Source organism: Papio anubis, chromosome 3, assembly GCF_008728515.1.
Source record: "Papio anubis isolate 15944 chromosome 3, Panubis1.0, whole genome shotgun sequence".
NCBI classification, from domain to species: Eukaryota; Metazoa; Chordata; class Mammalia; order Primates; family Cercopithecidae; genus Papio; species Papio anubis.
In genome coordinates this window covers 182,010,643-182,025,835 of record NC_044978.1, presented here as the reverse complement: position 1 = coordinate 182,025,835, position 15,193 = coordinate 182,010,643, and the positions used below count along the sequence as shown (strand labels likewise).

The following is a 15,193-nucleotide window of genomic DNA, read 5'->3' as shown; positions in this document are numbered from 1 at the left end:
GGGAGTGTCTACAGCACCCACCACTGGTTTGGGAGGGCTGCACCTTCTGCTCCTCCAGGTAACCTAGTGTTTTTATCAGTATCCATTTTCCGGTGTGGACCTCTTCTGCTTGAAACCTGTCCTGCCTATTTTGCTTCCCTGGACCCTGACTGATACACTCTTAAAATGAGAAAAGGGTATCAATTTATAAAGTTCGTGAATTAAAAACTACACCAGTCACAGAAACTCAATGACATCACTCAGAGAAAATTCACAACTCTAGCCTTGAGTTAGCTCCCTCGATAGTATGCTGAGGTCATGTAGACAGAATCATGCCGTTATTAACAGAAGTAGTTGATGTTAACCAAGTAATGTTTTATCTGTATTTCTTTGAGAGAGAGAGAGAGAGAGAGAGAGAGACAGAGCATGAGCAAGCGAATGCACACACTATTGTTAAAGTCTCCTCTCTAAAGTTTTGATACTTGATATACCATGAACACCCAGATAAAGAACTTTAGAGAAACTGGTTAAAAAGATTTAAAATTCCCAACTGTAATAAATTCCTAAAATGAATACCAAAAAAGTTTTTAAATTAGAAAAAAAAGAGAGAAAATGAAGGCAAATCATCTTACTTTGTAGGAAAGCAAACGCCTGTCATCTTTATCTAGCACGAAGCCATCATTCAGATCATCTGCTGATATATGTTTTGGTTTCTTCACATTTTCATCCTCATCCTTTCCAAGCATTCTTCGAAGCCTCTCAGCCTGAGCAGGAAGAAATGAGATGTCTTAGAGCACACTCCCCCAACACGTGGTGAGGAGGCGTGCAGTCCTGCCCTGGGCAGCGGGCTGGGCCTACGGTCCTCCCAGCTGTGAGGCTGGTGCATCCAGCTTGCTTTCTGCCTGCAGTTTTCAATCAGGCATGCAAATACTTGCTAAGCAGTACATTCCTCATTTAACAAAATCAACTGTTCAAACTTTGTGGCCAATACTCTCCAGTCACCAGGCAAGCCTATTATTCTAAGGTCTTCACAGCAAAATTCTGCTGGCCAGCCCCAACTGGAACTCATCACCCCTGCACCGAGAGAAGAGGAGCCAGGACGCCAAGAGCAAGCAGCTCCAGGGCCTCCACTATTTGACCACACACTGGACATGGGAAGAAGCTAGTGATGTGGTTACGTCAAAACAGCCAGCTGAGCCAGGTGTGATGGCAGCTCATGCCTGTAACCCCAGCACTGTGGGAGGCCGCGGTGGGAGGATCAGCTGAGCCCAGGAGTTTGAGAACAGCCAAGGCAACATAAGGAGATGCTCATCTATACAAACAATTTTTAAAAATTAGCTGGGGCCAGGCGCAGTGGCTCACACCTGTAATCCTAGCACTTTGGGAAGCTGAAGTAAGTGGATCACCTGAGGTCAGGAGTTCAAGACCACCTGGCCAACACGGCAAGATCCTGTCTCTCCTGTCTCTACTAAAAATACAAAAATTAGCTGGGCATGGTGTCGGGCGCCTGTAATCCCAGCTATTCAGGAGGCTGAGGCAGGAGAATCACTTGAACCCAGGAGGTGGAGTTTGCAGTGAGCCAAGATTGTGCCACTGTACTCTAGCTGGGCGACAGAGTGAGACTCCATCTCAAAAAAAAAAAAAAAAATTAGCTGGGCATAGTGGTGTGAGTCTGTGGTCCCAGCTACCTGCAAGGCAGAGGCAGAAGGACTGCCTGAGCCTGGGAGGTCGAGGCTGCAGTAAGCTGTGATCATGCCACTACCCTCCAGTCACGGCAACAGAGACCTTGTTTAAAAAAAAAACAAATGTGGTTGGGTGCAGTGGCTCACGCCTGTAATCCCAGAACTTTGGGAGGCCAAGGTGGGTGGATCACCTGAGGTCCGGAGTTCAAGACCAGCCTGGCCAACATGATGAAACCCTGTCTCTACTAAAAATACAAAAATTAGCCGGGTATGGTGGCAGGTGCCTGTAATCCCAGCTACTTGGGAGGCTGAGGCAGGAGAATTGCTTGAACCTGGGAGGCAGAAGTTGCAGTGAGCTGAGATCGTGCCACTGTACTCCAGCCCGGGTGACAGAGCAAGACTGCCTTGGAAAACAAAACAAACAACAACAAAAAACAAACGAAAAAACTCAGCCAGCTGTAGAAGTGTCTTTACTTCATTTTTGTTTTAACGCAATGAATTTTTTAAAACTGCATTTAAAAAAAAAAGCTTACAAGATACTATACTCATTACATTGTTAGTAGATGTTTTGGGATAGAGTAATTATTAAAGAATGTCCATTTTTGGCTGGGCACAGTGGCTCATGCCTGTAATCTCAGCACTTTGGGAGGCCAAGATAGGTGGATCACTTGAGGTCAGGAGTTTGAGACCAGCCTGGCCAACATAGTGAAATCCCATCTCTACTAAAAATACAAAAATTAGCTGGGCGTGGTGGGGGCAGCTGTACTGTCAGGTACTCAGGAGGCTGAGGTAGGTCAATTGCTTGAACCTGGGAGGCGGAGGTTGTAGTGAGCCAAGACCACACTATTGCACTCCAGCCTCGGCAACAGAGTGAAACTCCGTCTCAAAAAAATAAATAAAAAGTCCACTTTTAATTTGCTGTACTTGGGTATTATTTGCATTTTATTTTGTTTTTGCTTTTATGATCAGAAATAAAAAGTTATTCATGTCGGGTGCGGTGGCTCACGCCTGTAATCCCAGCACTTTGGGAGGCCAAGGCGGGCAGATTACGAGTTCAGGAGATTGAGACCATCCTGGCTAACATGGTGAAACCCCATCTCTACTAAAAATACAAAAAAATTAGCCAGGTGTGGTGGCACATGCCTGTGGTCCCAGCTACTCAGGAGGCTGAGGCAGGAGAATGGCGTGAACCCGGGAGGCGGAGCTTGCAGTGAGCCGAGATCGCGCCACTGCACTCCAGCCTGGGGGACAGAGTGAAACTCCGTCTCAAAAAAAAGAAAAAAAAAAGGTATTCATGAATAAATATAAACTTTAAATGGACTAAAATATTCCACTGATCAAACAGAGTATTCTCTTCAGCCCATCGTGCAAAATGGAGCAGAAGGGGCTGTGGATGGACAGCAGCACAGCCCTGCTCCGGAGGTGCTGCCACCCTACCTCCAGCTTCTTGAGGCGCTCCTGCTCTTCCTTTGCCAATTCCGCCTCCGTCTTCATCCGGTTAGAGGGCTGTGCCTTCATTTCAAAGCCAAGTTCACGAACCATCATGTCATATGCATCGGGCTAAGGCAGAAAGAAGAAATTTTTCATTTTAAAAATATATTTCTTATTTTACAAAAAGAAAAGATCTAGCTTCCTGGCACATTCTAGTAATGGCTGCATGTTATTGAAGTAGTTAAGCCACATCTACATCTTTTCTTCGAGAGAGAAAACTGTTCTCATCAGCCTTGAGGATTGCAAAATCAGTGGACATTTGGTCACAAAGAATTTGTTTACCCCTAGAAAAATTCTTCTCAGAATACATCTGCTTTAACAAAAACAGGCTGGGCGCAGTGGCTCACGCCTGTAATCTCAGCACTTTGGGAGGCCGAAGCAAGAGAATTGCTTGAACCCGGGAGGTGGAGGTTGCAGCGAGCCAAGATTGCACCACTACACTCCAGCCTGGGTGACACAGCGAGACTCAGTCTCAAACAACAACAAAAACACTACTTATCCAGGCATTACGCCCTAAACATGGGAAATTAAGTAAAATATCAGTAATAGCAAGAGTGACCCACAAAGATGTACAGATGACCACATGACACTAATCTGGCAAAATCTAGATTTCTCTGAGAACCCAGTTTCTTAAACAAATGCATTTTCCAACAGTTTAGACTAAAGAGAATGCAGTAGGAAACAAGCACTGTTTATAGAGGAAAAAGTAAGTAAATGCATATTAAGTGTATATATTATGTATCAACAGACAAATGCGCCACAGGGAAGTCAGACACCTGTTCTGATGTGTCCACCCTGAAGTACTTCTTCCATCCAGAAACACCCCTTTCTTCAGTTGAATTCACTTGGAATAGAGACTCAAGTAACTGAATCTACTTCCACCCCAAGATTACACATAGCAGCTAATTCGGTATCAATGTTCAACAGAAACTTGTCCGGAAGGAAATAGCCCTTTCTCTGGACAGTCAGCCAGGTTCAGTAAGTGAAGAGTTTGTTTCAGCCACTTGGCTCCCACCTTGGGTTTCTCCTTTTTATCTCTGTTCTCTGACTTGGGAGTTTTGTGGGACAGGAGAGTCTGAATTTCTTTCCAGTCTTGGTCTAGCTTCTCTGTGAGCTCGAGGGCATCTTCTCGTTGAGCTTGTCTCTCCCTCTGGGGAAAAAATAACAGACACACACCACATATCATTACTACTGGACTTCAACCCAGAGGCCCAATGTCAGTGCCAAGGACACACACAGTGACCACTCAGTTAGCACCAAATGTTTCAACAGAGAAAAGAGGCCAAGAGAAATTAGTATTTTAAATGCAAAGCTACAAAATCTCATCAGATGGAAATCATTTCCTGCCATAAACCATTAATTTAGATACTCTGAGCAGTTCATGGCAAATGAATAAAAAAGTGATTTTTTGGGTACACGTCAGATACTAAAACCAGCAACAACAAAAAACCCATCCGTGCCAGGTGCGGTGGCTCACCCTGTGCTTTCCAACTAGGCCAAGGTGGGAGGACTGCTTGAGGCCAGGAGTTTGAGACCAGCCTGGTCGACACAGCATGATCCCCATCTCCACAAAACATAAAAAAATAATTAGCTGGACATGATGGTGCCCCCTAGCTGCTAGAGGAGCTGAGGTGGGAGGATCACTGGATCCTTGAGCCCAGGAGTTTGAGGCCACAGTGAGCTTTGATCGTGCCACTGTACTCCAGCCCGGGCAACAGAGACCACATCTCAAAATAAAACAAAACTTAAACCAAAAAAAGGCAAAAGAACCAAAACCTGTCAGAGGTATATGCTTTATGTGATTTTTAAAATTCCTATTCACAATAAATGCTTTTATTAAACTCATATAAAATATTAAACACAGCCTAAAAATGTACAGGGAAAAAAAGCTCAAACACATCTTGGTGAGACTGTCTTACCATGGAGAAGATGGTCAAGAACACTGGCTAACCCACCTTCTCTTGTTTGGACTTGGCAATGAGCTCTTCAATCAGCTCCTTCCGGGACTTGGCTTTCCCCTGCTCCTCGTCTTCCTGTTGAGTCTTCTTGTGCAGGAGCCCGCCGCCGCCTCCGAAGTGGGCAGCGGTCAGCTCAGCTGGGGCGAAAGGCAGAAACCTCAGTGAAGCCCAGCCCTGGCGGGGGAAGCGTTTCCTTAGCACTCTGCCAGCGCTTCCCCCACAGTGCTCTGGAAAATTCCATATTTGAGAAAAAAATGCTCACACGCAACAGCCTGGCCTGAGACCACAGGCACAATGGCACTTGAGAAATACCCAAGGTAAGCCACTCTGAGAAAACCCAGACCCATTACACTCCCAACTGGCTATAACCCAAGTGGCTGGAAACACCGAGCACCTATTTTTGATGGTGCTGGTTCTAGTGAAGACTGGCAAGCCCAGAGCAAGCTGGCTCCAGGGTCTTGGTGGGGGTGTCGCCTAGGATCAGTGGCACAGTCTGTGTCCCTCCCAGCTCCCTGGGCAGGGCCTAGAGACTCCAAAGCCCTGAGCTACGGGCAGGAGCAGGAATCATCTACCAGGGCCACCGATCTTCAGTCTGCCCTACTCACTAGGGCAGAAGAGAAATTAAACATTGTAGGAAACATCACATTTGGAATAAAAGAAACCTTTAAAAATCCAATTTCTCAAATGAAAAAGAGGCTCAGATGGGAAATGATATATCCAAAGGCCCACATCATAACAGAAACAAATGTTAAGATGGTTTCTCCAGCTTGGGCCTCCAGCATGCCAGCAGCTCCCTGACGAGCAGGGCCCTAGCCTGGTGCCTGCCTGGGCTCCCCACCTCCACTCCCTTCTCAACCCCCTCTCTCCTTTCTCTTCATCCCTCTCTGACTCTCCCCTGCGTCTCCTCTGAAATGCCGTCTTGCCTGAGTGATGGGTCAGTTCTCAGTCTTCCTCTCACTACCAGCAGTGCTCAACACATTCACCACTCGTTCTAGAAAAGCTTTCTCTTCTTGGCTTCTAGCCCAACCCTGCCGCCAGGGCCTCACTGTCTCCTCTTCTCCAACTCTTCAGGTCGCAGTTTCTGCTGTCTGTCCTCTAACTACTCGTATTCCCTTGGCAGCCTCAGTCAGCCTCTGTGCTGACAGCATCCAGTTCCTGTCTCCAGCCTGCATTCTCCCTGAACTCGACTGCACCTCCAGCACCGCACCGTGGATGTCTAGCGGGCATTGCAAACTCCCCCAAACCCATCTATCCCAGTCTTCTCATCACAACAAATGGCAATTCTATCTTCCCAGGTGCTTAGGCCACACACCCTTGGAGTCGTCCTTGATGCCTGTCTCCCACACCTGTATCTAGTTTGCTGGGAAATCCCATTGGCCTCGTCTTGTCACACTATGCGATTCCTTGGCTCCAACACCCAGACTCCTTTTCTCAAGTAAAAGCCAAAATCTTGGTCAGGCATGGTAGCGCACACCCGTAGTCCCAGCTACTCTGGAGGCTGAGATGGGAGGATTGCTTGAGCCCAGGAAGCCAAGGCTGCAGTGAGCCGTGGTCATGCTACCACACTCCAGTGAGGCTGAACAAGACGCCTCAATGGCACGTGATGCCCTTTCCTGCTTTTTCCTCCACAGCACTTCCACCTTTGATCAGACAGCAGAATTTGGTGACACATTTGTTTAATGTTTGGGTCTCCCCATAAAATGTGAGCTGAAGGAGGGCATGGCTTTCTGTTTTGACACTGCCATTTCTCTGGAACCGAGAACAGTGCCTGGCACATAAACCAGTATTGGTAAGTGAATGAATGAATGATTCCTGATTTCCAGAAACTAATGATTTCCTTCCTGGAAAACTAAGCATATCAGAAAACACAATTTAGTACCCTAGTAATCCAAGGTTGATCATGCTATTTTCTTTTTTTTTTTTTAACTTTTATTTTAGGTTTGGGGGTACATATGAAGGTTTGTTACACAGGTAAACTCGTGTCATGGGGGTTTGTTGTACAGATCATTTCATCACCCAGGTACTAAGTCCAACGGTGATCTTCTCTGCTCCTTTTCCTCCTTCTCTAGATCCCCATGCCTGCTGTTTCCTTCTTTGTGTTCAAGAGTTCTCATCATTTAGCCCCCACTTACAAGTGAGAAAGTGTGGTATTTGGTTTTCTGTTCCTGAGTTAGTTTGCTAAGGATGATGGATGGCCTCCAGTTCCATCCACGTTCCCACAAAAGACATGATCTCATTCTTTTTTATGGCTGCATACGTGTATCATCATAATAGTTTCTTAAAAGATTTGCAAAATGCCAACTAATAAGCTTGTATTAATTATATAAAAGATTCAGAAAAGGATTATTAAAAAAAAAAGGAAATCCTCCCTTAATGAGTTTGTATTAGGATTTGGTTAGAAAGATTTTTTATGTATCTATTTATTTTGAAGTCCTAACAGTATATTTTACAGTAGGTGAAATGACTGTATTCAGTGTAAAACAGCACACAGCAGCTACAATTTAGGAGTCAGGCTACCTGGGAATTGAAGCCCCGCCCCCTCTGGTTACCAAGTCTGAGCAAGTACCACCAACTCTTGTCCTTAGTCTCAGCTTCCGCAGCGGTAAAGTGCTCACGGGGTGGTTTTTAAGATGAAATTCTCCTAATCTAAGAGAACAGACCATGTGACAGTTGAACAAAACAGAATTTGTCTCATGACAAATTCAGTGTATTTATTTTCACATGTAAAAGGCTTTTCTTTTATAAAAATTACCTGGGTTTTGGTGAGCTCATAATCAAAATCAAAGGATAGGAAATCAGGAGTGAATAGCTCAATTCCCAGGACCTGTTACTCGGAGAAACTGAGTCCTACTTCTGCTCTAGTCAGCGGCGCACCACAGCGACTCCCCTAGTCACGGGCGCACCACGGCGCCTCCCCTAGTCACGGGCACAACACGGCGCCTCCCCTAGTCAGCAGCGGCACCACAGCGCCTCCTGTAGCCACGGGCGCACCACAGCGCCTCCCCTAGTCACGGGAGCACTACAGCCCCTCCCCTAGTCAGCAGCGGCACCACAGCGCCTCCCCCAGCCACGGGCGCACCACTGCACCTCCTCTAGTCCCTGACGCACCAGGGCGCCTCCTCAAGTCATGGGCGCACCACGGCGCCTCCTGGCAATAAGGGGAATGCCACTCGCCCAACTCACACCAAGGCAGTTACCTCCACTCTCAGGGAATTAGGATCTCCCCAGGGAACGCGTTTTCCAGCTAAGAGTCCACAAGAAGTCTTGAACAATGAAAAGAGCAAAGAGAAAGGCACGGAGGTTAAAATAACTGGCCACTCTCTTCACGCCTGTGAAGCCGAGCAGTGGCGGGGTGTCCTCCTGGTGTGCTGCAGATGGCAGGTTCTGCACCACATGCTTGCTGCCCTAACTCCTAAGCCTTTTGCCCCTTGGATTAGCCAAGTATCAGAAGGCAGCCCCAGGCTTTAACGCCTTAACTTTCACACACTAACAAGACACAGCTTTGAGAGTCAGTTTTAGATTTGTACACCTTTGTTCTGAAGACACCGGAAAATGGGACCTACTCTAACTTACAAGAAATGTCAAGTAATTGATGTCATGACTGCAACCTTATACACAGGGTTCAAGACAGTCCTGAACTGAATCTTAGACTCTGTTAACATTATTTAAGGCCAAAATTTATCTGTTTCATGTTGTTATCCTCAGATACGAGGCTCACTATGATTTTCTTCAAACTGCCATAATTCCACAGTAGGTACAGGCTAAAGGAACTCCATCAACACCACTGGTACAAATATTAGGCTGGGATTGATAAAGTAGGGTGAGCAAAGTAGTGCATTCAGTGAGCCACCGGGAGTCAGTGATGTGGGTTCTCCCCACAGCTTTTTTCTTAAAAAAAAAAAAAAACATAAAAACTGTCACCTGTGAAACTTGTGGAGAGGTTAATGATCAGTAAAACTTTCATGCAATAACTTTCTCTAGTCTCTAAGAGCAGAAGGTCCAACAAGGAACAGACTCTCCCTGGCTCCATGCCCACAGGCCCGTGCAGGGCACCCCAGCCTCACCAGACAACGCTCCTCGATCCTCAGCATCGCTGTCACTGTCCACAATGTCATTATGCTTCTCGATGTCTGCCAAAGACTGGCCATAATGAGTCAATTCTTCATCTTCATTTAGATTGTAGATGCTTTTTTTCTCATGATGTCGCTGACAGAAGAGAAAAAAAAGGTTTCCTAAAATTACCACTTCCATTTCACAGCAAAAAAAAAGAGATAGATATATATATATATATATATATTTCCATTATATTTGAAATATGACAATGAATCCTAAGCAGCCTTAAAGAGTATTCTGGGTCAACTAAGCAATGATTCATTATTTAGACAGAAACGGAACTCATGGAGGGGAATTCTTTTTTTTTTTTTGAGATAGAGTCTCGCTCTGTTGCTCAGGCTGGAGTGCAGTGGTGTGAATTGGGCTCACTGCAACCTCTGACTCCCTGGTTCAAGCAATTCTCCTGCCTCAGCCTCCTGAGTAGCTGGGATTATAGGCATGTGCCACCATGCCTGGCTAATTTTTGTATTTTTAGTAGAGACGGGGTTTCATCATGTTGGCCAGGATGGTCTTGATCTCCTGACCTCGTGATCCACCTGCCTCAGCCTCCCAAAGTGCTGGGATTACAGGCGCGAACCACCACGCCCGGCCTCATGGAGGGCAATTCTTAAATAAGCCCAGGGCCCAGTTTCCACTCTAGCAATGCTGCTCAGGCCACTTGCTCTCCACCCAATGGAGCTGAAGGCAGCAGCTCAGCTGAGAACTCCTGTGCACACTGCTGCCATGTAGTGGAGTTAAGGGATTTATCCATTCAGCTAACATGTGCAGAAGAAGCTGCTTCTCCTTTGGCCTAGCCAGATAAGGCACAGGAATCAAGGGCTATCCCCTGGACCTTCCAAGTGCCCAGGAACAGGCAGAACGTGCAGAATCAGCCTTCTCCTTGGGCTTGACTTCCCTGTGCAATGTACAGCAAAAACCCTCCTCCAGTTTCTTTCCATACCTGCTGTTCCAGAGCAAACCTCTTCATCATCTTCTCCTCGGGGCTCATGCTGCTGTTGTATTCTCCGAAGCGTTTATCTCTGAAGACACTGGACTTATCCCTTTCTTTGTACTCCTTTAGTAGAGTCTGTGTACGCTGGAAAACAGGTCAGAAAACAATCTCACAAAAAACTCTTGTGATTTCCACTACAGGGGACATCAGAACAGTGCATACTTTAAAGTTCAGGGCTATGCAGTGATGTCAAAGTTCACACACGAGCTGCTTTCATCCATGATAGGCTTTCTCTACTAGTGACAGAATTCTGAGAAGAGCAAACAACTCTCAGTGATAACGGGGCGATCACTTTCTTTTCCTCTTTAGAGTCTATCGGTGCCAAAAGGAAGGGTAAACAAAAGCACACTAGCCAAGCTCAAGGCATGAACGGCTCCCTCAGCCATAACAGCCGCCTTAAGGTTTAAGGATGTGTGCATTTTACGCCAGAATCATCTGGAAAAGTGGAAATGGGTTTAGACTCTTTCCATCCTGGAGGAGGGTACTATTTCCCATCAGAGGTACTCCTAAGAAATGTACAGTTGTAGGTTCACACTAGACACAAGGCCATAAACAAGTTAGCGAGCTCATGGTTTAGGGGCTTCACCTTCGGAAAACCAAGAGGAGCAATATTTTAAATACAGACAGCAAGTATCAAATAATTCGGTTATTTTCCCAGCAGCAACAAAAAAAGACCAAGTTTAATAGTATTCAAAGTTGGCTGTCCTGGAGGTTGAATTCCCTAAAGCAGAGAGAGGACAGAGGTGAGTGAGGAATGAGTGGCCTCTGCAACCCGAGATGGCCACACTGCAAACTCTTTTCTGCTGCGGAACTTCTGTTTGCTAAGGAACTGCCATTACAGTGGTGTTTACACAGCAATTCCGAAAGGAAATGGCACCAAGGCAAAATCTTGACGCAATGGAAGGCCCTTGGAATGATCCAATTCAGTGGTTTTACAAACCCACCACAAATTGGTGCCTCGGCAGACACTCGAAACCTCTGATCTAACCCCAGACCTAAGTGTTCCTTTTCTTCTTCAGGGATTCCTCTAATTTGTGAAGTCACTTTGAAAGAATGTGAGCATGGGGCAGGAGGGAGGGCGCATGTGGTGACTTGGTCACTGCCACTCTGGTTCCAAGTTCTGTTTCAGGAGGGGACAGGCCAGATTTTGCTCCAGACATAGGTCACTTCCCCAGGGTCGGAAATGAACTTAAAGGCTAAGAAACCCACATTTAAGGTCAAAACCAGGAGCTGGAAGAGGAGGAGAGGAGAGTGGAAGGGGTTAAGAAGCAGCTGGACAAGAGCAGAAGATGCTCCAGCAGGGACAGAAGCACACCGTGGCCCTCCTTCCCATTTACAGCACATTCCATCTGGAGAAGTCAACCGCAGTATTCATCATGTGGACAGGAGAAAAGGATGTAAAAAAACCATTTCTCTTATCTCACTTTGAAATGTGAAAGTGCTATTATTACATTTAAAATGCATGAAAAACCCCTCTGCTGCCTGAAGAGTAGGAAACCATCCATTAGTTCAATAAATACTTCCAAAGGCAATTTTCGTCATTTTCTTCAAGAATGTTTCAAAAACCAATTTCTTTCAACTGAGACATGCTGAATGATTAATCCCTAGTAACTTCCTACCGTGGCAGTGCTAAACAATGTTTGTTAGAAACACCTTTGGGGCCAGGCGTGGTGGCTCACGCCTGTAATCCCAGCACTCTGGGAGGCTGAGGCAGGCGCATCACGAGGTCAGGAGATCAAGACCATCCTGGCTAACACGGTGAAACCCTGTCTCTACTAAAAATACAAAAAGATTAGCTGGACGTGGTGGCGGGTGCCTGTAGTCCCAGCTACTCGGGAGGCTGAGGCAGGAGAATGGCGTGAACCTGGGAAGCAGAGCTTGCAGTGAGCTGAGACTGCGCCACTGCACTCCAGCCTGGGTGACAGAGCGAGACTCTGTCTCAAAAAAAAAAAAAAAGTAAAACATCTCACTATTTAAATCACAAGGTCTAGCTGGCAATCAGATGGGAGCACATTACATGTGCTGGCCTGTACTGCTTGATGAAGTCTGTATGGACAGAGGCTGCTTACATGCTACACTGATATATATATACATATTTTTTTTGTAGATGGAGTCTCGCTCTGTCATCCAGGCTCGAGTGCAGTGGTGCAATCTCAGCTCGCTGCAACCTCTGCCTCCTGGGTTGAAGCAATTCTCCTGCCTCAGCCTCCCAAGTAGCTGTGATTACAGGGGCATGCCACCATGCCCGGCTAATTTTTTTGTATTTTTAGTAGAGACAGGGTTTCACGGTGTTGACCAGGCTGGTTTCAAACTCCTGAGCTTAGACAATCCGCCTGCCTCGGCCTCCCGAAGTGCTAGGATGACAGGCGCGAGCCACTGAACCCAGCCTACACTGAGAAGACTTCTGAGGCCTGTTCCTGCAGAGGGCGGGAGCGTCACTGGCTTCTAGCAGGAAAGAGGTAGATGGGGCAGGCATCAGCCATCTGGCCTCTAAAAACATTAGTTCTCATTATCTGGAATATGATTCTGTGGGTAAATCTTAGTGAAGAAGAGCCCTTAGGCTATAAATAGGTAATATGAGTTATTCTACATTATTCTGATTCTCTTTCTTTCTTAAACTATATAGATGTTGTGACATCATACGGAATTTATGGCATAAAATAGGGATAATAACAGTACTTCCCCCTCATAAAGGTGAGGATTAAATGTAAACCGCTTGGCACAAGGCCTGACCAACTTTAAGGGGCCAGTAACTACATTAATAACATAGTTACCGATTAACAACTACATTCATATAACTTATTTTATAAATTATTTCAGAAATAAGGAAACTGAGGCACAGCTATAAAGCAATGTCCTGAGACTGGCACCTGGGGGCTGCCCTCCTCCTGCCAGACTTGAGTGCCTCAGAGTGCTACAACCCACCAGAGGGGAGAAGCCAACTGAGACAGCCCACTTACTTCTAAGGGACCAGCCCACACGAAAAGAGCCAGGCCTCCTACGCTGGCCTCACATGCCCCCACAGGTGTTATCAAGCTCAGAGTCAACTGGACGACCTGCTGTCCCTCAGACAGCTGCAAGTGCCACACCTCACCACACCAGGACAATGTGCCTTTGCATCTGTGTCCTCTGCCCACCCTGGGACCATGAACAGCTCACTCCCTTTGCGAAACTTGGCTGTAACTCCCTCTAGGAAGAATTTTCGGACTTTCCTGTTACATTTTCTCCTGACTGTGATCTCCTAAGGCACTCAGGTTCCACTTTTGATTTCTTCAAATATTTGTTTCTACCATGGGCCAAGCATTGGAGGTCCAAAAAGGAGCAGGAATTCCCGCCCCCGTCCCAGGCCTTCAGCACAGAGCAGGGAGGTGGATCTGCTCAATACCAGAAGTTTGAGCAACCTGTCCTATTTGGGCTACATGGCTTGGGTGGTGAACCTGAGCCCGCCCTTTAGAGACTTTGGGAGGTAAGGCAGACCTTTTGGACACACTGAGTTGCAAGAGGTGAAGCAAGGAAAACAGCCGGACTGTGCGGGGCTCGAACAACAAGCCAAGAAGGCTAAGAATAACAGTATTTAGAGAACACTTGCTATGTGCTCTATGTGCTATCTTACTTAATTCTCATAAACCACCACAAGGGGTAGGATGTATATTATTATCTCTACTTCGGAAAAGAGAAAACTGAGGCTTCAGTGGTGAAGACAAATGTGTCTATTCTAGGGACCACACTACCTTATTCTCCCACCCCTGCCCTGGGGTGTGTAATGAGCGACTCTTACCGAAGTCAGCTGCAAGTCTATCCTGCCTATTATACACGCTGTCGTCTTCGTGCAGTAAGGATATTTGATTTGATTTAAATACCATCCAGCTTGCACACTGTGATGGAATAGAGATCAGGAGCTCATGAAGGCAGGGGCAAGTTTTATTTACCTTTATCTCCCAGAACCTAGAAGCGAGGTCAAACAGAAGCGCTCGGGGTAGCAAGAAGGCTCTATAGACATTGAAATGTGAATGCATGCCCAGCCCTTACCAGTTGTGTGACCTTAGGAAATTCATTTGTCCTTTCTGTGCCTTAATTTTTTCACCAACCTACTAATGTATGTTCCTCAGTGAAAATTAAAAAAAAATTATATTAAAAAAACTAGGAAGCAATGAGTTTCCATAGAGTTACTTCCGAAGGAACAAGGTCATGCGCTTCAGGGGAGAGCCGATCATACATCAAACGGAGCATCCCACACAGCCCGTACCCACCGTCCCTAAACCGCAGGAGCTCAAAGTAAACGCGGAAGGGTTAACAAAGCAGCTGTCCAGGACGCCGCCCGAAGTGACCGACTCCTCCTGACCCGGTTGGAAGAGTCACCAAAATAACACGAGTGCAGGGTCTCCAGGAGGGCGATAGTTTCTAGGTCACTCCAGCTCAGAGAACAGCAGAGGCTTTCGGACTATAAAGTCAGTCCCGTGACTACAAAGTCACGGCCTCCGCCGCTCAACTAGGAAACCGACGCACCGAGAAGGAGCAGCCGGTCCGAGAGCAGCATGGGGCCCAGATCCTGTCGTCCGGCTCCCCCTGCGCCCCCCCGCTTACCTTCCTGAGGGCCCGCGCGCGAGACACCCCGGGCAGCCCCACGTCGTGGCGCGTCTTCCGGCCCAGGATCTGGAACTTCTGCCTGTTGACTTTCACCTCGAATGGATTGGAGTTGGCCTTCGCCGGGCCCCCTCGCGCTCCCGCCGGCGCCCCAGAGGTCTTCCTTCGCGCCCCGACCTTCTTGGCCTTTCCCATGGCGCACGCCCCGCTGCGCCCAAGGCGCCGAGACCCGAAGAGAGACGCGGCGTGCACTACCCCGAGACACGTGCCGGGCAGCGGAACCGCCTCCCGGCCTCGTCTCGCGAGAACAGCGCATCACCTCCGAGCCCGCGAGAGGTAAACACTGCGGCCGCAGGCTTCTCCTCGGCTCGCTCGCCGACAGGCTCAGCGACTAC

At 47.2% G+C, this 15,193-nt stretch overlaps 1 protein-coding gene across 1 annotated transcript in view; it reads right to left on the bottom strand.

Moving 5' to 3' along the window:
- NOP14 (NOP14 nucleolar protein) overlaps positions 1-15,193 on the bottom strand; it is a 27,559-nt gene extending 12,366 nt beyond the window's left edge. Inside the window, exons 1-7 of the mRNA XM_003890870.5 lie at positions 14,799-15,193; positions 10,164-10,298; positions 9,175-9,316; positions 5,108-5,247; positions 4,168-4,302; positions 3,099-3,221; positions 612-743 (exon numbers count right to left, since the gene is read on the bottom strand). Coding sequence (XP_003890919.2) covers positions 612-743; positions 3,099-3,221; positions 4,168-4,302; positions 5,108-5,247; positions 9,175-9,316; positions 10,164-10,298; positions 14,799-14,993 — 1,002 coding nt within the window. The 5' untranslated portion in view covers positions 14,994-15,193. The remainder of the gene's footprint in view (positions 1-611; positions 744-3,098; positions 3,222-4,167; positions 4,303-5,107; positions 5,248-9,174; positions 9,317-10,163; positions 10,299-14,798) is intronic.